The sequence below is a fragment of the Oratosquilla oratoria genome, chromosome 27 (genome assembly GCF_046742065.1).
Source record: "Oratosquilla oratoria isolate Oo_2021 chromosome 27, ASM4674206v1, whole genome shotgun sequence".
Taxonomy (NCBI): Eukaryota; Metazoa; Arthropoda; class Malacostraca; order Stomatopoda; family Squillidae; genus Oratosquilla; species Oratosquilla oratoria.
This window is the reverse complement of record NC_134803.1, coordinates 51,486,342-51,512,128: the sequence shown is the minus strand read 5'-3', so window position 1 is coordinate 51,512,128 and position 25,787 is coordinate 51,486,342. Positions and strand designations below refer to the sequence as shown.

The 25,787-nt window shown below is 38.2% G+C and overlaps 2 protein-coding genes across 5 annotated transcripts in view; one reads left to right on the top strand and one right to left on the bottom strand.

Moving 5' to 3' along the window:
• The first annotated feature begins 4,263 nt into the window (after window positions 1-4,263).
• LOC143040059 (rhodanese domain-containing protein CG4456-like) lies at window positions 4,264-22,938 on the top strand. 2 transcript variants are annotated; one of them, XM_076210692.1, is made up of 4 exons: window positions 4,264-4,424; window positions 13,950-14,063; window positions 18,597-18,765; window positions 21,168-22,938. In XM_076210692.1, the coding sequence occupies exons 1-4, from the start codon at window positions 4,418-4,420 to the stop codon at window positions 21,229-21,231; spliced, it is 354 nt and encodes a 117-aa protein (XP_076066807.1). In that variant the 5' UTR covers window positions 4,264-4,417; the 3' UTR covers window positions 21,232-22,938. The 2 variants fall into 2 exon arrangements, with proteins under 2 accessions (XP_076066807.1, XP_076066806.1); XM_076210691.1 differs by having other exon boundaries at window positions 4,266-4,424; window positions 13,947-14,063.
• The window catches only part of MICAL-like (protein), a 63,374-nt gene continuing 60,192 nt past the window's right edge, over window positions 22,606-25,787 (bottom strand). For 2 of the 3 annotated variants that reach the window (XM_076210687.1, XM_076210686.1), the window contains one exon: window positions 22,606-25,594. In XM_076210687.1, coding sequence (XP_076066802.1) covers window positions 25,380-25,594 — 215 coding nt within the window. In that variant the 3' untranslated portion in view covers window positions 22,606-25,379. The remainder of the gene's footprint in view (window positions 25,595-25,787) is intronic. The other variant, XM_076210688.1, reaches the window with a different exon arrangement.

The window sequence follows — 25,787 nt, the reverse complement described above, 5'->3', positions numbered from 1 at the left end:
CCTGTTCTTCAGGTTCTTCTGGTTCTTGTTTTTCTTCTGGTTCTTGTTCTTGTTCTTCTGTTTCTTGATTTTCTTGTTCTGGTTCTTCTGATTTTGTTACCTGAGGGCGTGTGGATGGGCGGACTTGGGCCTGCACGAGATCTCGAGGGGCTGTGAAGAGAGGTCGAGTCTGTCCCTTTGCTGAATGAAATCGTCTGGAGTTGGAGAAACTGAAAAAGGGGGCGTCACTACCACGTCGAAAAAGTGATGGCCGTATTTTTTAAACCTCCCGCCAGCTCTGGCGAATGCTATTTATTATTTAACTATACCTATGCATTTATTTATTTTATTTATTATTATTTATATTATTATCATTTTTATTTATTTATTTATTTATTTATCATTATTATATTTTTCCGCATCCGACCTAGTTATGGACCAAAAGGTCTCCTGTCGGCATGCTCCGCCTTTGTAATCCTTTGTAAGTATTTTAGTGATATCAATTGGGACCAAGTCACTCAGGAATCTTTTGTTATTGGAGACGAATCCACAATTAATTAGGGAATGTTGAACTTTATCCCTGTTCCCCACCATCCCAAGTCCAGTTGTATTACTCCACATCGGTGCGTTAATCAATACAGAATATGCACTCTGTTCTATTTACTAAATCTCTATGACGACACCTCTCCTGTGCTATATTATCCCCCAAAATAGAAGCGCTTATTATTACTGACAAAATACTAATAACATCACTTCAGACCGATATAGTCCCCAGACAAAAGCAGTCTTTATTGACAAAAAAGTGAGAGGCTAGAAGACGGCTTAGCCTTTGCAGAACAGAATCATATATCAATACTACTTATCACCAATACAGAAACGATATTCGTACAGTCTCATTACATAAAGACTTACGAATTATCACAGATAACTAAGATTTTATTCACATATCGGGGTACGGTAACTAAGGCAGGCGAAGTGGCGGCGTGGTTACCAATTTGATTAAATCTAACACCTGCCTCTCTCCCTTCGTCATATCCTCCCCCTTAGTACGTCATCCCTCCCCACCTTTGATGTTAGATATGCATTGACCTTGCTTCCTCTATTTGGCATACGGGGTTTCATGGCGACTTCAAACTTCTAGAACCAGCTCAACAATAATGGACAAACCAACTAATTACCAGGCCATAGTTGGGCACGCGTGCAAAACCTGCAAACACTTTTTTTCTTGCACGCGAAACTCAGAACTCACATTAAAAGAATAATTAGATAAAAATAGAATATAATAATAATAATAATAATAATAATAATAATAATAATAATAATGATAATAACAACAATAATAATAATAATAATAATAATAATAATAATAATAAATCTCAGTCCTTTTGTATGCGGTGCACGACACAATGTCGAAAGACAGAACGTCGAAACGACAGAACGTCGAAACGACAGAATGTCGACTGCGACAAAATGTCGAAATTTCAGATATCGACGTGATTATGTACATAAAATCACCGGAAAATGCAAGCCTGTGTTCACGCTCAACAGCAATAACTAAAATATCCACCAAAAACTTGGTGCCCTCCCTAATAACTTTCTTGACTGTACATATGTACTAATTTCAAAATCAATTCTTGAACTATATTCGAATACAAAAAGGAGGATACATTTTTCTTGTCTCTACATAAAGTGGATATTCTATTTTCAAAATTATTCCATGAACTATATTCATTCAAATACAATACAAAGAAAACATGGCAGAATTCTTCGTTGCTCAAAAAGGAGGGAACAAACTTTCATGCGAAGGTTTTCTTTACACCAAAAACAAATGTGTTTAAGAAAAAAATATACTGGCGCTGCGAGGACCATGCCCTTTTGTATGGCGACTGGTCGCAATGAAAGGCAGATCGAGGCCCTTCAATGGAGGCCAACAATCTTTCTCCATTGGCACCGAGAAAAAATTATATCAAATATCTGGCTGATTTTGGCACCCACAGTTAAAAAGGTTGCCCATCCCTGAACTTAGTATTTCAAAAACTATCATATCACACAATGGACCAAGGACAGTACGTTATAAAATCTTCCACAATATTTCTCTTTTCAAACTTTAATATTTATTTACGATCTCAAAGAATATGTTATAAATAGTACGTAACAGATTCTTCTCGTGTTGTGTAATCCACCAATGGAATACTTGTAGAAGTAATTGCCTTCTCATCCCTTATTCAGTCCATATCTAAAGTAGCATCTCTACACCACACTTTTTAGTCCGTAATTTTACTCTTCTATTTTCGTAACTTCTGTCTATTTTTCACTGTCAGCTCAGTCTATGTGTGGGAATGGTCCAACACGCTACCAGCCACTCCACCGCTACATTATGAAATGAATATTGATTTCCATCTAATTGGCACGTCTTATCGTCTTGGTCTTTTCGGCAGCTTAAATCCTGACACGCCATTCCCGCTTGCGCAGTAATACGGAGTAGGCAATCAAAAAGGTGTTCTTAATTAAGATGATGTTTGTCATCCGACAGGGCTGTGCTCACTAGATGCATTTCGCTGTACAATGCGTTGGGGAGGGGGGAAGAAAATTGCCTAGAGACTGCCAGAACATAGTATAAATAGTAATGAAAATGTCTGGGGTCTGGAAACATTTATGATTTCTAAGCACGAATCCTTGATGAGCCTTGACGTGCACTTGGTTCCCAATGCATTCCTCCACTTTTTATATTTCTTTTCTTATATCCATCTTTTACCCAACAGCATTTTTTCTTTTCTTGCAAACACGATGAAAAATACCACGCAGCTGAGGATATTGAGTATAATTTATCTGCTTGAGGGTATGATGTGGTACCTAGGTTTGCATGTGTTTAGAACGCTTTGTTTATTTTGTATTTGAAGACAATATCATGTTGTCTTTAAATTCTGCATTGAATGGGTACAATTAATTTCACAATGTCACTGGAGAATTATGAATAACAACGGTTAAGAAAACCTGACATAACCTTTCAGTTACAGGCAAGGCTTACAATTTGCAAAAAGTTATTTTCTTCTTTCCTACTGAGAACGAAATGAATAGACTGAAAAATGAAAACAAAACCCAAACCTACATTACAGGAAATGTTTAGTAATACAAAATGACTGCAAATGATCGGGAAAGGGAAAAAAATTACCTGAGTAAAGATAAAAGTGGCAACTAATATGTAACAATTTGATGACTTGGCTATTCTACCAACCCTTTGTTTGTGCGAAGCGCCACCTGTACGCTCAAGCACAAGCAGCGATGTCGTCGTAAAATATAGCAACATAGGCTCTTTCTACCTTTAATTAAAATATTATTGAAATGGCAACGAAATTTTCTCACACTATTCTGTTTCAACATTCAATTTGGCTTGGTTTTGCGTAGATAAATCATATTCGTATCAATTACAATATTTACATAATGTAAATAATATTATAATGAAGCTTTTCTCAAAATAAAAGCAAATTGATACAAAAAGTTGAAGGGTTTCCTGTATCATCCAGAGATTCTATGTCCACTATGTATGAAATAAATCATCCCATGTCTGTTACCACCGTACCATTAACTTTCAGGTCAAAAGTATATACAGAAGACCATCTCCACTTCGATACGTAACTGTGTGGCAAATTGTCAACGTAGGCCGTAGGAAGTTAGATCAGCAAACTCGTATATTGATTGTTGTAATAAATAGCATTGTTACAAGGGGAAATGCTCAAGAATACAAAATAAATATATAAAAACATATCGAACAATGATAACATCGTACATAAACGCAATTAATGTGACAGAGAGAAAGGTTGGTTCTGTCAACTTGAAGATGCATCAGAGACCGCAAGACTCGATGTAGCTAATTTTCAACAACTTGCTAGATATCAGCAAGATCAAGATTGTTAGATGGTAAGTTAAACATTGAACAAGCACAAAATCGAAGTAATGAATGAACAGGGCAATTTAAAAGGATAAAAGTATATAGTATTCTGATAATCAGACGAACAATAAAGATAAGAAAGCAGTAGCAATATATTCATATAATCAGCGATAACATCTATAATAGTACTGTACCAAGGAGGTGGAGTCATAATTAAGGAGGATAGAAGTCAAATATAATCAGATTTTTTTTCTGTTTTAGTGGATGTCAGTCTCAATAACAAAAATATTGCATGCGCATGCTTAGGGCTTATAATAATCATCAAGATGCATTAGTGATGTCTCCTTTGGTCGATCGCGCAGGACTGCAACGCATTCCATTCTCCAATAATGCTTGAGTGCTTGCACGGCTGTCCTGGACGCGGCCTGGGTGAATGAGTAGTGTCTTCCGAGGTTAAGCCCAGGCAACAACACTCTTCCGGCTGAAGACTTTCATTAAAGTTGGGGAACTTGACAGTGAACAGTGAACTTTGGAAGTTGACTAGAGAACATGAGTGGTAGGTATAAGTTTAAAATTAATCTGGTTAGTAGATTTTTGTGAATCTTATATTCCAGTTTTCACTGTAGTTATTGGTCCAGTAGTTGTTCCAAGGCTGAGCTGTTGGAGTGAAGGTCACTCAAAGTCGTACCTGTGGAAGTAGTTTAGGGTTTCGAGCGGCAGTTTTTCAATTTTCTTTTATTTTATAAATATTTTTTTTCTTACATAACTATGTACTCTCTATTTTAAGTAATTAATTTGCGTATTTCTTTGTTTTACCGATGGTTTATGATTCATAGCAATATAAAATTTTGATTGGACAACGAGTTATTTTTTAAATTTTGGCCAGTGTCTGATATTCAAAAATGGACGTTTTCTGAAAAACCTAGCCACTTTCTAGATGCGTACCCTAACGTGTTTTTTTTCGACCGCATTCAATAGTATAGAATATATATTTTGGACAGCCTAGATTGTGTTTGCAAATACGTACCTTAACCGAACATGGGAAACTTAAATAACTAATGTAACCTAAAAATGCACCGAACAGATGACCAATCATTCAGTTTTGTGGCAGAATAGCACACTTTATATTTATTTAAGATATCCAGTGACCCAATGTAGAAATTACGGAATAGTAGTAAATTTGTCCAAGTTTATGAATCTGTAATCGGAAAAAGCCCCCCCACGTTCGGTCCGTTGCCGGGATAAGGCTATGTACAAGTGGCCTGCACTTACCGTTCCTACAAATTCTACAATGACGCGTAAAAGTACAGAAATACACAACCTAACCTATGGCACCGCCAAACCCCGCTCAGCAAAATAAGCTGTACTCGATTTCACTGGCGTAGTAACGGGGTGGTGGGGGTTGTCACTATATACTTAGTCCACCCAATATTTATACACATTACAATATAACAATGCATAATTTTTCCTACTGTGACCTGATAACAAGAATTTGTTCAATAAATTAATTTCTTAATTTGAATGTTGGCTGTACAACTTGTGATCCTTTGCATCAGTCATTTATTTATTTATATGTAATTAAACTGTCCAAATATATATTAGTAAATATTTATTGAAATATACTGTACCATGCTGTAACTCTGCATTGGGGACAGAATATGCTCTAACTTTATTATTTTTTTTTTAGAAATATTTAAAAGGGGTCTCACAGCATATTCCCCACCCCCAGCTTATTGGGTGCTCCCTAATGTGTATTTACCTAGTTGTATTTTACGGGAAGGGGAGCTATGCTCGTGGGGTCCCGTCTTCATATCTCATTTTATCTAAACTATTTTTAAATTCATGTATTGTTTTTGCACACACCACTTTCTCATCTAACTTGTTCCAACTGTCTATTACTCTGTGAGGAAAGCTGTTCTTTTTCAAATCTCTTCTATAGCTGTCTTTTTTTATTTTCTTTCCGTGTCCTCTTGTATTTCTGTCATCCCATTTTATCAGATTCTCTCTATCAGTAATTTCTATGCCTTTCATGATTCTGTAAATAGCTATCAAATCTCCTCTCTTCTTTGCTCTAGTGTCTGTAGTTTAAGTTTTTGTAGTCTCTCTTCATATGATAGTTTTGAGAGTGTTGGTGCCAATTTTGTAATTGCTCTTTGTATTCTTTCAAGTTTTTTTATACATTTTTTTGTACTTGGTGACCATATCGTTGCTGCATATTCCAATCTTGGTCTTATCAGGGTGATTAGGATTTTCCTCACCATTTCTTCATCCAGGTATGTAAATGCCACTTTGATTGTTCTTATTAAATTATAAGTTTCTCCAAAAATCTTATTTATATGTTTCTCAGGTGACATATTATTCATAACAATGACTCCCAGGTCCTTCTCATTTTCTACTTTTTTTATTCCTTCTTCTCCCAAATTATATGATCCTGTTATTCTGTTTTTGCTTTTTCCAAATTCCATTATACTACACTTTTTTGTATTGAACTCCATCTCCCACTTCCTACTCCATTCTTGTACTTTATTTAGATCTCTCTGTAGTGATTCACAATCTTCTTCAGTTTTCACTCTTTTCAGTAGTTTTGCATCATCTGCAAAGAAGCTCATATAGCTTTCAATTCCTTCATCCATATCATTAATATATATAGCAAACATTATTGGGGCCAGAACTGTTCCCTGCGGGACACCGCTTATTACTTCATTCCATTTTGAGTGCTGGTCTCTTATCACTACTCTCATTTTTCTTTCTTGCAAAAAGTCCTCCATCCAATTTAGCAATTTACCTTGTATTCCTCCTTCATATTCTAATTTCTTAAGCAACTTCTTATGTGGTACTTTGTCAAAAGCTTTTTTTAGGTCTAGAAATGCACAATCAGCCCATCCATCTCTTTCTTGTATTATATCTATTAGCCTTGAATAGAAACATATTAAATTGGTGACGCATGATCGTCCTTGTCTGAATCCAAATTGCCTTGGATTTAGTACGTTGTTTTTTTCCAAGTATTTTACCCATCTACTTTTGATAATTCTTTCACAAATTTTTGCTATTGTACTTGTTAGAGAGACTGGTCTATAGTTGGTAGGTTCTTCTTTATTTCCTCCTTTATATATAGGTACTATATTTGCTTTTTTCCAATCTTCTGGAACTTTTCCTTCTTTTAAGGAACTGCTTATTATGCTATGTATTTTGTCTGCCAGTTCATTCCTGCATTCTTTCAGAATCCAGTTTGCTATTTCATCTGGCCCATGCGATTTTCTGACATCAAAATTACCTAAGTGTGTCAATATTTCATTCTTTGTTACTTCTATTTCTTCCATAGGGGGACTTTTTCTTTCCACTCAATCTCTTCAGGTTGTATATTTTCCCTTGTAAACACTGATTTAAAATGTTTGTTCATAATTTCTGCCATTTCCATTTCCTCAGTGTATTCAACTCCTCCTTGTCTTAATTTCTCCAAGTCTTGTTTGTTTTTCAGTTTATTGTTTACAAATCTGTAGAATAGTTTTGGTTGATCTTTACACTTTTCTATAACATCTTTTTCATATTTTCTTTTTTCCTCTCTGCACTTTTGTACATATTCATTTCTATAACCAGTATATATTTTCCATTTTTCAGGTCTTCTGTCTTTTTTCCATCTGGTCCAGGCTTTGTCTCTTTTGTCTTTTAACTCCCTACAACTTTTGTTGTACCAGCATTTTACATATTCTTTTTCTTGTTTTTGTCTTGGGACATACTTTTCCACTCCTTTTTTGTAAATTTTTGTCAAAATATTCCATTTCTCTTCCACTGATGTTTCTTCTTTGTATATTTCTTCCCAGTTTTCTTGTTGGAAGAATTCTCTTATTTTATCAAAGTTTGTTTTTTCATACATCCTTCTTCCTTTTCTATATTGTTCATTTCTTTTCATATATTTTTCTTCATTAAGTTCCAGTTCAATCAATATGTGGTCACTTTTACCTATTGGTGTTTTATATTCAATCTTGTCCACTATTCTAGGTTCAGATGTAATTATTAAGTCTAGTCTCGATGGTTCTTCATTTCTATACCTAGTGTTCTCTTGTATCCATTGTGTCATTGAATGGTCAGTAATCATCTCAAGTAGAGCATTTCCCCATGAGTCATCACCACTCTTTACTGTCATTTCTTCCCAGCAGATTTCTTTGCAATTAAAGTCGCCCATCATAACTATTCTTCCTCCATCTTCCATTATTTTAGTTAATGCTATCTTTGTGTCCTCTAACATACTTTTATGTTCACTCTCCTCCCATGAGGCTGTTTTCGGAGGCACATAATTGATCACAAATTTTCTGCTCTTCTTATCTCGGTCTTCCACTTCTATCATAATCATCTCTACTGTATTCTTTCCATATATGACACCTTTCACGTTTATATCCTTCTTAGTCAGGAACATAACTCCACCCCCTTGTTTTTTCTCTCTATTTCTAATCCAATAATTGTATGCATCATGTCCTACACTGTTGGGTGGTAGTGGGCCTTTTAATTTTGTTTCTACAATTCCCATTATGTCCGGTTCTTTTTCTTTCAAATAATCATTCAGTTCATTCAATCCTGTTATCAATCCATCTATATTTGTGCAAGACGCTCTTAGTTTTCTGCCACTTCCATTGTGTTCTCTGTTTCCCTTATGTTTTTCTTTTGTATGTCGAACTGCTTTATTTTCATGTTCACTACTCTCCAATAGAATCTCTCTTTCTCTGACTCCGTTCTTTCCTCGTTTTTTGCCTTAGCTTCAAGTCTTTTCTGCTTTTCTGCCTCTCTTTCCTCCTTATTCATTTCTCTTTTTATCCATACCTTTTTATATTGATCATTTGTTGCTAGTTTCCCTGTTTTGGATAGAATTTTCTCTGCCGTTGTTTGTGACCTGAATTTAATCTTAATTGGTCTGGTCTTATCTGTACTATATTTTCCGAGTCTGAATTTTTCCTCAATTTCCTTTATAATTTCTGGTTCATCTTCCTGGACTAATTTTAATAAACTGCTTACTCTTTCATTTTCCTCCTTGATTCTTGCGGTTCTATCTGGGTTATGTTTCTCTTCCATTCCTAATATAATTATACATTTCTTGTTGTCAGCTAATTCTCATACTATATTCTGCTTCTGTCTCATCACTTTAATAACTTTGTCTTCATTATGTTCTTTCAATTGCTGTTTGACTATGTCAGTGAATGAAACCTTATTCCCTTCTTGGGTTGTTCTCCAATTTTTAGCTTCTTTAGCTATTGTCTCTCTGTTTTCATTACTATTCTTCTTCAATTTCTCATTCTCCTCCTTTACATTTCTTAACTGTCTTTTTAGGTCCTCTATTTCATCAGTTAAGTTTCTGTTTGCCTTCTCTAGTTGTTCCAACCTTTCAATTCTCTGGAAAATGGAGTCAACATTACCTAACCTACGTTCCAAGTCCTCGATCACCTTATCAACTCTCTCCTCTAGTCTTATCAGTCGGGGGGGGGGTTGTGTCCCCCCCACCCTCTTTAAATCCCTGGAACATATTCTCGTCACTTTCTACTGTATTGCTCCTCTCTATACTTCTAATCTTTACATTTTTATTAGACATTTCATCATCGCTCAGTCTTTTGTTTACCTTTCGCTTGTCTGGCTGGGCCAAGTCTACTCCCTCCTCATTTCCTTCCATTTCCCTCAGTAATCCCTCCCCTTTTCCTCTTTTCCTACTTTCCCACTACTCCACGAGCAATTTCCCCCCACCCTGTAAAAACACTAGGCACTTCTCTTTGCGTTGGGATCCACAGACTTCAGTTTTCTTCAGAACGTCATCCAAGCCGTCCATTCGCTGAAGTGTGTATTTACCTAGTTGTATTTTACGGGAAGGGGAGCTATGCTCGTGGGGTCCCGTCTTCATATCTCATTTTATCTAAACTATTTTTAAATTCATGTATTGTTTTTGCACACACCACTTTCTCATCTAACTTGTTCCAACTGTCTATTACTCTGTGAGGAAAGCTGTTCTTTTTCAAATCTCTTCTATAGCTGTCTTTTTTTATTTTCTTTCCGTGTCCTCTTGTATTTCTGTCATCCCATTTTATCAGATTCTCTCTATCAGTAATTTCTATGCCTTTCATGATTCTGTAAATAGCTATCAAATCTCCTCTCTTCTTTGCTCTAGTGTCTGTAGTTTAAGTTTTTGTAGTCTCTCTTCATATGATAGTTTTGAGAGTGTTGGTGCCAATTTTGTAATTGCTCTTTGTATTCTTTCAAGTTTTTTTATACATTTTTTTGTACTTGGTGACCATATCGTTGCTGCATATTCCAATCTTGGTCTTATCAGGGTGATTAGGATTTTCCTCACCATTTCTTCATCCAGGTATGTAAATGCCACTTTGATTGTTCTTATTAAATTATAAGTTTCTCCAAAAATCTTATTTATATGTTTCTCAGGTGACATATTATTCATAACAATGACTCCCAGGTCCTTCTCATTTTCTACTTTTTTTATTCCTTCTTCTCCCAAATTATATGATCCTGTTATTCTGTTTTTGCTTTTTCCAAATTCCATTATACTACACTTTTTTGTATTGAACTCCATCTCCCACTTCCTACTCCATTCTTGTACTTTATTTAGATCTCTCTGTAGTGATTCACAATCTTCTTCAGTTTTCACTCTTTTCAGTAGTTTTGCATCATCTGCAAAGAAGCTCATATAGCTTTCAATTCCTTCATCCATATCATTAATATATATAGCAAACATTGGGGCCAGAACTGTTCCCTGCGGGACACCGCTTATTACTTCATTCCATTTTGAGTGCTGGTCTCTTATCACTACTCTCATTTTTCTTTCTTGCAAAAAGTCCTCCATCCAATTTAGCAATTTACCTTGTATTCCTCCTTCATATTCTAATTTCTTAAGCAACTTCTTATGTGGTACTTTGTCAAAAGCTTTTTTTAGGTCTAGAAATGCACAATCAGCCCATCCATCTCTTTCTTGTATTATATCTATTAGCCTTGAATAGAAACATATTAAATTGGTGACGCATGATCGTCCTTGTCTGAATCCAAATTGCCTTGGATTTAGTACGTTGTTTTTTTCCAAGTATTTTACCCATCTACTTTTGATAATTCTTTCACAAATTTTTGCTATTGTACTTGTTAGAGAGACTGGTCTATAGTTGGTAGGTTCTTCTTTATTTCCTCCTTTATATATAGGTACTATATTTGCTTTTTTCCAATCTTCTGGAACTTTTCCTTCTTTTAAGGAACTGCTTATTATGCTATGTATTTTGTCTGCCAGTTCATTCCTGCATTCTTTCAGAATCCAGTTTGCTATTTCATCTGGCCCATGCGATTTTCTGACATCAAAATTACCCAAGTGTGTCAATATTTCATTCTTTGTTACTTCTATTTCTTCCATAGGGGGGACTTTTTCTTTCCACTCAATCTCTTCAGGTTGTATATTTTCCCTTGTAAACACTGATTTAAAATGTTTGTTCATAATTTCTGCCATTTCCATTTCCTCAGTGTATTCAACTCCTCCTTGTCTTAATTTCTCCAAGTCTTGTTTGTTTTTCAGTTTATTGTTTACAAATCTGTAGAATAGTTTTGGTTGATCTTTACACTTTTCTATAACATCTTTTTCATATTTTCTTTTTTCCTCTCTGCACTTTTGTACATATTCATTTCTATAACCAGTATATATTTTCCATTTTTCAGGTCTTCTGTCTTTTTTCCATCTGGTCCAGGCTTTGTCTCTTTTGTCTTTTAACTCCCTACAACTTTTGTTGTACCAGCATTTTACATATTCTTTTTCTTGTTTTTGTCTTGGGACATACTTTTCCACTCCTTTTTTGTAAATTTTTGTCAAAATATTCCATTTCTCTTCCACTGATGTTTCTTCTTTGTATATTTCTTCCCAGTTTTCTTGTTGGAAGAATTCTCTTATTTTATCAAAGTTTGTTTTTTCATACATCCTTCTTCCTTTTCTATATTGTTCATTTCTTTTCATATATTTTTCTTCATTAAGTTCCAGTTCAATCAATATGTGGTCACTTTTACCTATTGGTGTTTTATATTCAATCTTGTCCACTATTCTAGGTTCAGATGTAATTATTAAGTCTAGTCTCGATGGTTCTTCATTTCTATACCTAGTGTTCTCTTGTATCCATTGTGTCATTGAATGGTCAGTAATCATCTCAAGTAGAGCATTTCCCCATGAGTCATCACCACTCTTTACTGTCATTTCTTCCCAGCAGATTTCTTTGCAATTAAAGTCGCCCATCATAACTATTCTTCCTCCATCTTCCATTATTTTAGTTAATGCTATCTTTGTGTCCTCTAACATACTTTTATGTTCACTCTCCTCCCATGAGGCTGTTTTCGGAGGCACATAATTGATCACAAATTTTCTGCTCTTCTTATCTCGGTCTTCCACTTCTATCATAATCATCTCTACTGTATTCTTTCCATATATGACACCTTTCACGTTTATATCCTTCTTAGTCAGGAACATAACTCCACCCCCTTGTTTTTTCTCTCTGTTTCTAATCCAATAATTGTATGCATCATGTCCTACACTGTTGGGTGGTAGTGGGCCTTTTTATTTTGTTTCTACAATTCCCATTATGTCCGGTTCTTTTTCTTTCAAATAATCATTCAGTTCATTCAATCCTGTTATCAATCCATCTATATTTGTGTAAGACGCTCTTAGTTTTCTGCCACTTCCATTGTGTTCTCTGTTTCCCTTATGTTTTTCTTTTGTATGTCGAACTGCTTTATTTTCATGTTCACTACTCTCCAATAGAATCTCTCTTTCTCTGACTCCGTTCTTTCCTCGTTTTTTGCCTTAGCTTCAAGTCTTTTCTGCTTTTCTGCCTCTCTTTCCTCCTTATTCATTTCTCTTTTTATCCATACCTTTTTATATTGATCATTTGTTGCTAGTTTCCCTGTTTTGGATAGAATTTTCTCTGCCGTTGTTTGTGACCTGAATTTAATCTTAATTGGTCTGGTCTTATCTGTACTATATTTTCCGAGTCTGAATTTTTCCTCAATTTCCTTTATAATTTCTGGTTCATCTTCCTGGACTAATTTTAATAAACTGCTTACTCTTTCATTTTCCTCCTTGATTCTTGCGGTTCTATCTGGGTTATGTTTCTCTTCCATTCCTAATATAATTATACATTTCTTGTTGTCAGCTAATTCTCTTACTATATTCTCCTTCTGTCTCATCACTTTAATAACTGAGTCTTCATTATGTTCTTTCAATTGCTGTTTGACTATGTCAGTGAATGAAACCTTATTCCCTTCTTGGGTTGTTCTCCAATTTTTAGCTTCTTTAGCTATTGTCTCTCTGTTTTCATTACTATTCTTCTTCAATTTCTCATTCTCCTCCTTTACATTTCTTAACTGTCTTTTTAGGTCCTCTATTTCATCAGTTAAGTTTCTGTTTGCCTTCTCTAGTTGTTCCAACCTTTCAATTCTCTGGAAAATGGAGTCAACATTACCTAACCTACTTTCCAAGTCCTCGATCACCTTATCAACTCTCTCCTCTAGTCTTATCAGTCGGGGGGGGGTTGTGTCCCCCCCACCCTCTTTAAATCCCTGGAACATATTCTCGTCACTTTCTACTGTATTGCTCCTCTCTATACTTCTAATCTTTACATTTTTATTAGACATTTCATCATCGCTCAGTCTTTTGTTTACCTTTCGCTTGTCTGGCTGGGCCAAGTCTACTCCCTCCTCATTTCCTTCCATTTCCCTCAGTAATCCCTCCCCTTTTCCTCTTTCCCTACTTTCCCACTACTCCACGAGCAATTTCCCCCCACCCTGTAAAAACACTAGGCACTTCTCTTTGCGTTGGGATCCACAGACTTCAGTTTTCTTCAGAACGTCATCCAAGCCGTCCATTCGCTGAAGTGTGTGTGTGTGTGTGTGCAAGGTCACAGCATTACCCATAGATCGGGCAATATACTCATATGAGCTCTCACCCGGGAGGGTAATAGCTATTGATCATGAGTCCAACACATGATCCAAAACAGAGGTGAATCATATATGTATATATACAGTATATTTTTAATTTATGTACCTTCTATGTGTTCCTTTATTTCAGCAGAAATTCAATTTGAAGAACTGAAGGAGAACCTGGGTAACCTCACAGTGGTCGATGTCCGATCAAGTGGTGAAATTGCAAAGCTTGGATGCATTCCTGGTTCAGTCAACATTCCACGTAAGTCTAGACATTTTATAATTAATAATATTGTCATTAACAAAATCTTTCATTTCTGCAGCCAGTGCACTATAGATTGTAGGTGATGATACTACATTTTAATTGAGGCAGTGCTTTAGTACTCCATAGTATTAAAGGGAGTGAAGGGAACAGTTAAATTCTATCTGTTGCTTGTTTGTGATTGCATGAGGTGGAATGGGCAGGGGGTGGGGGGTGAGGTATTATGTGTGAGCAAAATTTGACGCAGCCCGAAGGGATTTCTCCCCATCCTCTCCTTTTATGCAATGGGGGGATGGAGAGGGGGGGTCGCCGATTTAATGAAGCGGCCTTGCTGTGGATGTGCTGTGTCTTGCGACACTGCTTCTGACCCAGGGCAGTGGACAAGGTGCAGGGATGACCCATCATCCAGGAGGTGCTCAGATAAGAGGGAGGGTGGAGGGGTGTGGAGTGTATTCAGGGATGGAAGGGGTGGAAATGATTTTATGCCTTTCCCCTTTTTAGCTACCTCCCTTGTAAGGGGGAAAAAGCCTTGGTATATGTATGGGGGTATTGGCTGCTTGTTATTGTGGCAAAGTAGCATGCAGTCGATACTTTAGGGTCTATATGGGGCGCCCCTACGGACCAGAGCCACACATCATTTTGTCTATGATAGAAGAAATTCTGTTCATAGAGAAATGATGATACTTTTATACTACGACTGTCCCTCCGTTATGCTGTCCCCCAACCCCTTGTTGCTGTCCTGTACCATTTCTCTGAGTATTTCTCTTTCTGTGATGGGGAATTCCCTGTGGTGGGGGAAAAGAATACTGCCACCAAGTTTCCCACTTGGATCGTAAGAGGCGAGAAGAAAGGGACGGGGAGAGGGACTAGGCATCCTTCTCCCTGTAGCCCTAAGGGGCAGATTCTTAAAAAGGAAAGGAAAGGCATAAGGGGTGCTGGAGGGCCTCGGGCCAGCACCCTAAGGTTTGGGTCTTTTAATGTGCGTGGATGTGGTACAGATGAGAGTAAAAGGGAAGAGATAGGTAGTATGTTTGTGAGAAGAAAGATGGATGTGTTGGCGTTGAGTGAAACTAAGTTGAAAGGGAAGGGTGAGTGTAAGTTTGGGAGTGTAAGTGGGAGGTTATCAGGAGTGAAGAGAGGGCAAGGGAGGGAAGGGGTGGCTATTCTAGTAAGTGAGGAGATAGGTAAAGGGGTAGTGGAGTGGAAGGAGGTTTCCTCAAGGATAATGTGGATGAAGGTGAAACTGGGAAAGGAGATGTGGGTCTTTGTAAGTGCATATGGGCCTGGCAGTGATAAGAGCATGGAAGAAAGGGAGGCCTTTTGGATAGATTTAAATGAGTGCATAGAGGGTTTAGGAAGAAATGTCAATGTAATAGTACTGGGAGACCTTAATGCTAGGGTGGGAAATGGTCCAATCGATGGAGTGGTTGGGAAGTGTGGAGTTCCAGGAAAGAATCGTAGTGGAGAGTTGATGGTGGAAATGTGTCTAGAAAGAGAGTTGATGATAGCAAATACAGTGTTTCGGAAGAAAGTCAAGCATAAGTACACATGGGAGAGGGTGGTAGATAGAGCGCTAATGGATTATGTAGTGGTAAATAGGATTATGATAGGAAGAGTTAAGGATGTACATGTGCTAAGGGGAGAGGGTGGGGGAATATCAGATCATTTTTTGGTGGAAGGTAAGCTGAGAGTGGAGGATAGATGGAGAAGGAGGAAAGGGACAAAAGGTAGGGAGGTTCTTAGAGTGAACTCCTTGAATGAAAAGGAAAAGGAGAAGGAGTACGAAAAGAAGCTGAAGGAGGAGTGGGAGGGAGTAAAGGATAGAGCAGAGATGGGTGTGGAGGAGGAATGGGGATGGTTCAAGGAGGGAGTCTTAAAGTGTGCAAGGATGGTGTGTGGAACAAGAAGGACAGGGGGAAATAGAAGAAAGGGTAGTGAATGGTGGGATGAGGAAACAAAGAAGGTTGTAGAAGAGAAGAAGCGAGCATTCACAGATTGGTTACAAAAGAGGACAGGGGAGTCATATGAGACGTACAAAGAAAAGAAAAGAGAAGTAAAGCAAAAGGTAAAGGAGGCAAAGAGGAGAGCAGATGTGAAATGGGGTAGGAGTATGACAGAAAATTTTGAAAGTAATAAAAAGAAGTTTTGGAAAGAAATTAAGAGAGGAAGAGGAGGCGAATCAAGTAGGGAAGAAAAGGTAAAAGGTACAGATGGAGAGATGATAATGGAAGAGATGGCAGTGAGGGGAAGATGGGCAGAATATTTTAGGGAGTTGCTGAATGTGAAGGAGGATAGGGAAGGAAAGATAGCTGCAGTGGGAAATGCGAAGAAAATGAGTGATGAGTGAGGAGAATGGAGGAGAAATAAGGAAGGATGAGGTGAAGGCAGTTGTAAAGATGATGAAAGCAGGTAAGGCACCTGGTCTGGATGGATGTCATGCAGAATGTCTGAAAAAGGGAGGTTCAGTGATGGTGGACTGGTTGGTGAGGTTATTTAATGTTTGCTGGAGAGAGGGTAGAGTACCGGAGGACTGGAGTAGTGCCTGTATAGTTCCTCTTTACAAGGGAAAAGGGGACAAGTGTGAATGTAGTAATTTCAGAGGGATTAGCCTGTTGAGTGTAGTAGGGAAGGCTTATGGGAGGATCTTAATTGAGAGGATTAGGAGAGGAACAGGAGTAATTGGTGAGGAACAGTGTGGATTTAGGACGGGTAGAGGTTGTGTAGATCAGATCTTTGTGGTAAGACAGATATGTGAGTAAGCTATAGGAAAGGGGAAGGATGTTTTTTGGGCTTTTATGGATCTGGAAAAGGCTTATGATAGGGTAGACAGAAAGGCACTGTGGGAGGTTATGCAGATTTATGGGATAGGAGGAAAGCTTTTGGGAGCTGTCAAGAGTTTTTATGAGAGTAGTAGAGCATGTGTTAGGATTAGAAATGGAGAGAGTGAGTGGTTTGAAGTAAAGGTGGGACTTCGTCAAGGATGCGTTATGTCGCCCTGGCTGTTCAACTTATACATGGATGGGGTGGTGCGAGAGGTGAATGCTAGGGTAGTGAGTCAGGGATTGGAGATGGTTAAAGAAAATGGAGAAAAGTGGGAGGTGAGCCAGCTGTTGTTTGCGGACGACACTGCGCTTGTAGCAGGGTCAGAGGAGGGATTGAGGAAGCTGGTGGCAGAGTTTGGGAGAGTATGTGATAGAACAAAGCTAAAGATAAATGTGGGTAAAAGTAAGGTGATGAGATGTACAAGGGGTGAAAGTGGCAGTAGACTGGAAGTGAACATTAAGGGAGAGCGACTGGAGGAAGTGGATAGTTTTAGATACTTGGGTGCAAGTGTAGCAGGAAAAGGTGGAGTGAAGGTGGAGGTAGAATGTAGATTGAGAGAAGCGAGTAAATGCCTTGGTGGTTTAAAGAGTGTAATGAGGAATAGACATTTGGGAATGGATGCGAAGAGGAGACTGTATGAAGGAGTGATTGTGCCAACAGCACTGTATGGGGCAGAAACGTGGAACATAAGAGAAGAAGAGAGAAGGAGTTTGAATGTGTTTGAGATGAGGTGTCTGAGAAGCATGGTGGGGGTTACTAGGCTGGATAGAGTGAGAAATGAGGAGGTGAGGAGGAGAACAGGGGTGAAAAAGGATTTGGGAGATAGGGTTGATGAAAGAATATTAGGATGGTTTGGACACATGGAAAGAATGAGTGAAGAAAGACTAGTAAAAGAGGTATGGAAGGCAGATGTGGGGGGGAGTGAACATGAGGGGACGTCCTAGGATGAGGTGGATGGATGGGGTGAAGGGGGCTTTGGGGAAGAGGGGAATGTCTGTTGAGGAAGGAAGGGAGAGGACGGAAGACAGAGGTGAGTGGAGAATGGTTGTATATGGATGATGTTGTGACTGCATGAGGAGGAATGGGGGGTGGGGTAGTATGTGTGAGTAAATTTTGACGCAGCCCGAAGGGATTTCTCCCCGTCCTCGCCTTATATGCAAAGGGGGACGGAGAGGGGGGGTCGCCGATTAAATGAAGCGGCCTTGCTGTGGATGTGCTGTGTCTTGCGACGCTGCTTCTGACCCAGGGCGGTGGGCAGGGTGCAGGGATGACCCGTCATCCAGGAGGTGCTCAGATGAGAGGAAGGGTGGGAGGGGTGTGGAGTGTATTTAGGGATGAAATGGGTGGGAGTGTTTTTGTGCCTTTCCCTTTTTGGCTACCTCCCTTGGAAGGGGGAAAAAGCCTTGGTATATGTATGTATGTATGTACTTTGTGTACAGATGTTTGAGGTGACCTCTGGGAGGAGTGGGTCTGCAGGCAGGGATAGTTATGGTGTCTGAATGTAATTGTTCTATTAGCACCGTGGCATGCTGCATTGCCAATATGGGAGGGATGGTTGAATGAGTTTATGATGTAGGTGTAAGCTTTGAATTCCTCCCCACCCCCTTACTGACATAAAAAAAATTATCCCCCTCCCCCACTTTTTTTCCCCATAATGCAAAGTATTTTTTTTTTTTTCTTTAATTACAAGTTTCTTGTAATATATTTCAGTAACTGAAATTGAGGAGGCAATTAACCTGGATGGTGAAGATTTTAAGGACAAGTATGGCATCGACAAGCCAGAAGGATCCTGTCCCCATATTGTAACCCATTGTATGAAAGGGGGACGTGCTCAGAAGGCGTATGATGCACTTGCTGCTGCAGGTGTAGAAGATCATAGGTGAGTCTTGAGATATAAACTTTCCAAATATGTTAATAAGTCATTCTGCATTATGATAATGGAGTGATATTAAAGAATTGCAAAAATTCACATGGAAAAAATGAGCAAAGAAAGATTAGTAAAAGGTGTGGCAGAGGTGGAAGGAGTGAACATGAGGGGGTGACCAAGGATGAGGTGGGCATTGGGACAGAGGAAAATGTCTGTTGAGGGAGTTAAGGAGAAAACAAAAGATAGGGGTGAGTGGAGAATGGTTGTGTATGGATGATGCTGTGATGCATGGAAGGGAGTGGGGGGGGGTGATGAGTATGTATGAATGATATATTGATGCAGCTCAAAGGGATTTCTCCCCATCTTCTCTTTTTCTGCATGAGGGGATGGAGAGGGGGGGGGGCACCAATTAAATGAAGTCTTGCTGCATTACTTCTGACCCAGGGCAGTGGGTGAGATGCAGGGATGGCCAAAAAAAGAGGGAGGGGGGGTGAATAGGAGTGGAGTATGTGGGGATGAAATGGTTGGGTGTGGATTTATGCCTTTGACTTTGGCTACCTCCCTTGTAAGAGGGAAAAGGCTGTATATACAAGAATCTGGTTTCATACAAGATTGTAGAATTATATAATGATTTTGGGTAGAGAAATTTGTAGCTTGTATGAATGATCAATTGTGCAAGATATGCCCGTACATACATATTTTGTGATTGAAAGCCACAGTCTCCAAATATTACGGTTTCTCGTGTGGAAGATTGTATCCACACTTTTGGGTTCTGGTTAGACCTGATGCTCAACAGCCATTTGGTGCTGCTGCTGCGGTATATACAACGTCTTATGTTTGATATCTATCTTCTAGTAGTGTCACATCCTGTGATATGGAATATATCTCCTTCCAACACTTGCATTATTATCTGTATTTCTTTGATTTTTTTATTATTATTATTATTATTATTATATATATATATATATATATATATATATGAGAGAAATTCACTAATAGCAGCGATATCAATCGGATGGCCAAGTGCAGTGGGTTCGAATCCCGCATGCAACTGTCATAAAAATGATCATATATATATATATATATATATATATATATATATATATTTATATATATATATATATTTATATATATATATATATATATATTTTTAATGCCAAGTGGGGACACTTGGTGGCAGCATTCTTTTCTCCTGTCACAGGGTTTGGCAAAATAAGAAAATAATCAGAGAAGTGGTACAGGACAGCAACAAGAATGGGGGGGACAGCATAACAGAGGGACAGTTGCAGTATAATAAAGTATCATTTCTCTATGAATACAGATTTCCTCTACCACAGACAAAATGATGTGTGGCTCTGGTCCATAAGGGTGCCCCACATAGACCCTAAAGAATCAGCCACATACTACTGAACAGCTTTTAACCCCACAATAACATGCAGCCAATACCCCAGACGGGTATAGGTTGTGTATGGATGATGCTGCGATGCATGAAAGGGAGTGGTTGGGGGATAGGGGGGTGAGGAAGTATGCGTGAAAAATAATTTGATGCAGCTTGAAGGGATTTCGCCCTGTTTTCTCTTCTGCATGAAGGGATGGAGAGGGGGGTTCACCAATTAAATGAAGCAGTCTTGCTGTGGATGTGCTGTCTTGTGACACTGCTCCTGACCCAGGGCAGTAGGTGAGGTGCAGGTTGATAACCAAATTCTTACTTTCAGACATCACATACTTAAAAACTAGGCTCTCATTGCTTTACTCTCCTTAACCCTTTCAATATGATGATGTGAAAGTTAACCTAATTATACCCTAACAGAGGTGGGGAGGGAGGTTACCCTGAGACAATGTCATCTGCAATGACCATTTTATCCAAAGTCTGTCTTAAACCAAATACAGTGAGTCCTCCTTATATGGTAATTCTTTATCCAGTAAATTCACAGCTACGGTATTTGGTAATTACTACCCTTGATTCTATTTATGGTAAGAAAAATTCACAGATATGTTATCCGCTAGATATTTTGAAGAGGAAAGAGCAGGGAGAAGGTACGTCTGCCATATCCTATTATTACATGTTATAATGGGTTCGGTATACGGTAATTTCAATTTGCAGTAAGGTTTTCAGGAACGCATATGTACTGTATAACAAGGACGTACTGTAAAATCAATTGGAGTTAATAGAGGCTCATTATCACGTCACCATATTGAAAGGGTTCAGCATATCCATATATGTTTCAATTGGTCCCACACACCCATTCCATATTTAAATTTTGACACTCCAACTTCCACTTTTTTCACTCATTTGTGGCCACTTATTACCCCCCCCCTCTCCCTAGCATCAGCAATTCAGTTTATAAAATAATTGACAAAATACTGTGAAGGCTTTCTGATGTCAATTAGAACCAAGTTTTTATTTTCAACAGGGTGTACATGGGATCCTTCAATGACTGGGTAGCCAATGGTGGAGAAGTTTCCAAGACTGAATAGTAACGTCAGTAGAGGATGATGGCAGGACCTTTTCAGTACGTCACTGGGGCATGAAGACCCTTATCACAGTCTGCATGACTATCAAGAATAGTTCATCCTTCTCTGTTTTGTTATTAATCATATAGATGCACACAATATATGTACTCTTTGGTGTCTGACAATAGAGTTTTGCTGAATAGTGCACCATCACAGCTATCCTTGCACTAGTAAGAAACATTTGTAGAATGTCCTCCAAATAAAAGATAAATCAAAACAAGAAATGTCATTTTATTGTAACAGCCTGACGTTATTTCCTGGACCGAATGAAATTGGTAACAGCTGGACAATAAGTACTGCCTTGATTTCATGGACTTGAAACCCACAGTGGCTGGCAATGGTTCTCTGGTCCTTTCATAGATCTCTCTCAAAAGAAACAGTGGACTGTTGTCTATGCTGAATTAGTGTGGGGCTGTTTCTAGGTGAAGGAAATATAGCTGAAAGTGAGAGAAATTTTGAACCTAGTTTGGTGATGGAGTGTCAACCCCTTGGGGGTGGACTTCCACACAGAGGTGAGGGTACTGACAGTATGAGAACATAATTTTAATAAGGGGTGTGAAATAACATTTTTATGATTCAAATGTCAATTGCAGAATAAAATATATACATATACCTATACATTTTGAGTTAGTCTTGGAGTTTTGTGATCTGGGTATGTGTGTACTCTTGTACAGACATTTTCAGGGGTATTGGTGGGAGGATGTTCTCTGTGTATTATGATACTGGGAGAAGGGGGGCTTATTAGGCCCTTGTATGGATGTTTTACATTGTGAACTGGTAAATGGTAGACAGAGACCTTACATGCCAAAGTGCCCCCCCCCTTCCATCTCCACCATTCCTTACTGTCTATTATGGCTTGGCTTGTGCAATAATTAAACAAATTTTGAAAATTGTATTTAATGTCCCTATTGCAGAAAGGATACGGGAAAAAAATTCACATTCTGTGGATTCTAAAGCAAAATTCTTATATTATGGTAATATATTCAGGGCTTCTTTGATCTTTTTTATTATAATTATTTCGTCACCCTTGTGGGCAGCATGTCCAGACTAGAATTGCCACCCCCCTAAATGTGACGCCCCTGGACATATGCCCCCACCCCATGTGAGGGTCCTGATGGTAGGAATATATATATATATATATAATATCAAGTTAACTCCATGAAGATGAGGCATAGACAGACTTGTGTTCCAAATCTGCAACATAAACTGTGCTGTATACACTTCATTTTGCAATTAATACTTCATGAAGCTCTGTATCTGGGAGTTTTCATTTCCACAATAACAAGAGGTTTTGGACATGAGGCTACCTAAGGATAAGGTACAAAAAAACAAAACCAATTTAACCAAATTAAACTTTATTCACCTTAAAGTAGATATAACAGTTTCTCTCACTCACTCACTCTCACATTTTTTTTTCTTTCTTACTTTTTCTTTTATGGTGTGCTCATCTGTCTAAGGAGAAAATATCCATGGAAATGAAAGCAGAAGTGTGGCTGGAGGACGGGTAACTGGCTAACAGGTGGCCTGTCTTGCTCTTCTGACCCTCACTGGGTGATGTCACTGCATCTATACCAAAGAGCAGACAGGCAAACCCAACCAGAAAAGGGTTTGGTGCTGTGTGGGAGGAACAAGCAAACTTATTACCTCATTCCCTCCATACACAGCAGTTCATGTGGGTTTTTTGAAGGGCTGTGTATACTGCACTTCAGCTTGTGTGCTTAGTAGACCAATCTTTGATCAAGCTTTATGTACAGCCAGGTCTGCATGTAATGAATTCTAAGACACCCAAGGGGAAATCATATTCAGCTTCACTACAACCCCAAAGTTTGCTCGAAAGGACTATGCAGGTCTTCAGATCAAGCTATGTACTTGGTATTCATTAATAGCAGGTTCCTTATAATTGAATTTCTTTGTCACATAACTCCAAATATCAAGATTCAGTCATGCAATGGAGGAACTACTAATGCTTAACCCTTTGACTGTGAAGAGGAAATATATCTACCAAAGTAATTTTACTCGTAACTGCTGAAAACTAATGAACTCCATGGCTGATAAAAAGAAAAAAGTGTGTCACATGGAGACAGCCTTTCATTATTAAACAGCCAGGGAAAGATGAAGGTGCTCCCATCAGTGAGCAACAGTAAAACCACTGAAGACACTATGATGATGTTAGCAAATCATCTTTGCCTGTATGGCATACTTTTCGTCTGTTGCAGCCTGTTCTGCCATACTGTGGACAGACTCCACATCAATTGGGAGTATAACAGTATGATCCTGAGGCCAATGGTGGGCTCTCCTCTGCCACATAGGTGTGTTTTGTCTGAGTAAGGTATCAGGTGAACTTGACAGGGCGCAAACAGACGTATGCACAAAGCTCTATTACCAGCAGTCATTTTCATGTCCACCCTGGGTATGTGAACTCAGGTCACTTACACATGAAGTGAGAGTATTATCCCTGAGCCATTCAGGGGTCCTGCTTTTAGTTGATTGGTTTATGACATATGAGAGCCAACCTCAGTGAAAGGGCTAAGTCCTCTCTTATACTGGATGCATATCAAGTTGTCATGACTCGGAACTACCACCTAGAACCTGCTCTACCAGTCCTGTATTGTACACTACCTTCTAAAAACAAGTGGAATGTATGGATTTTCTATGTTACCCTTATCCATATAAAGAAAATAATACAAATTGCATCAGAGCAATGGACAAAATTACATAAAGCTATTGCAGAAATTAAATGATTATCATTAGGGAAAAAAATAAAATTACATTAAATACTTGCTCATTTGCGATATAAAAAGCAATGAAAAAAATGAGGCTTAGAATACAAAACTTAGAGGCAAATGAGATGCCACTTTGTGAACCAAGGGCAAAGCACCAGAGCTTCCACTCGATAAAACACAATAAATACACGGAACGAAAAAACAGACCATTTAATACTCTGTGATTCAACCACTAATTTGTGAATCAAATATACTGGCTTTGATTATCCAGAGCATGTTTTACATTCTCATACTGTACAAACAAGTTTAACACAAAATTTTCTTTCAACAGGAAGGACGGTTATAGGGTTTTTATTTTGCAGCACTAGTGGAAGATACCTAACAGGGCTTTCATGGTTCATATCCAGCCGTAGACAGCCATTTATGGCTGAAATTTTAGACTATATCAGTATCAATCTGCACTGGAACTGCTAGAGAGAATTATTCAGTGTTAATTTGTACAACCACTCCCCTTCTGGTATATAGATAGACTTTGATGATGTGGAAGCCAGATATCAGGAATTCTTCAAGGCAGCAGCTGGCTTTCTTCAACTGCATGTGATAAATCTGCTTAACCCCCCCCACCCACCCACCCACCCAAATGAAGGCAGTTTGGTACATTCATTTTTGTATTATGGCATGTTTGACAAAACAAGTTAAAATATTGTAACAACAGTGCTTCTGTGTCAGAAAAGTACATCTAGTTAACAAGGATAAACACATTATTTTCCTACAGCTCAATTACAATACTATTTTCTATTTTGAAGTACTTTTGAAATGCCATCATTTTACTAGCCCAAAACCACTCGAGTTGTGACATTCTTGTTGGAACACAAAGCATATCAGGTATATCTTTCTATACATCCACAAATGCAAGCTAATTGAACAATCTAAATCAATATTTAAGTATTAAGTGGTTCCACCTACTTTCCCACTATCAAAACCTATTGCACCTACATCCAAATATACAGTACATACTTTGCATGCACCTGTATTTTGTCTTACTGTAACAATGTATTGTCCATCATTATAGATCAAAGCTCTTTATATGGTCAATTAGACTAGTAGATCTGACTGCTGCTGAGTAGCAAGTCTTTACTGCAGCCACCCTAATTCATAGACCATTAGAAAATAAAAGGAAAGTTAAAAAAATTATTAATGATAAAATAAAATCAAGTTTGGTGGCAAACCACTACTAAAGTGGACCAAATGATGGAAGATCATGCCGAGACCAGAATGCAGCTAGTCACATGCACTATTTTACAGGAAGAAAGCAACAGTTGCCATACATCACAACAAATGCCAGCAAGACTTAAATATTTGTGGATAAATTATGAATAATTTAAAGTGTTAGTTTGGTTTGGGCGAGAGGAACCATTTCTTTTTCTTTTTCTTTTCTTTGGCCTCCACTTCATCCACATCCTTATCTGCATCCACTTTCTCTCCTTTCTTGTCTTTCTTCACTTTCTCTTTCTTCTTCTTTTTCGGCAGTTTTAAGGCTTTCTTCTTCTTAGGCTTCTCCAGTGTGCCATTAGCAGGACTCTCAATGCCATCTATATGCTTCTCTGTAATAAGATGGTAATTACACATAATAAAACAACTAATTATACATACAACTGGTCCTACAAGTTCGCCAAGCTTATGTGAAAACAAGACAGAATAGTATCTTAAGTATAGTGACATGAAAATGAAAAAATTCCATAGCTGACTGTACTCGTCACTCAATAAGCAGAACTGTTAGTGCTGGCTGGTATAAAT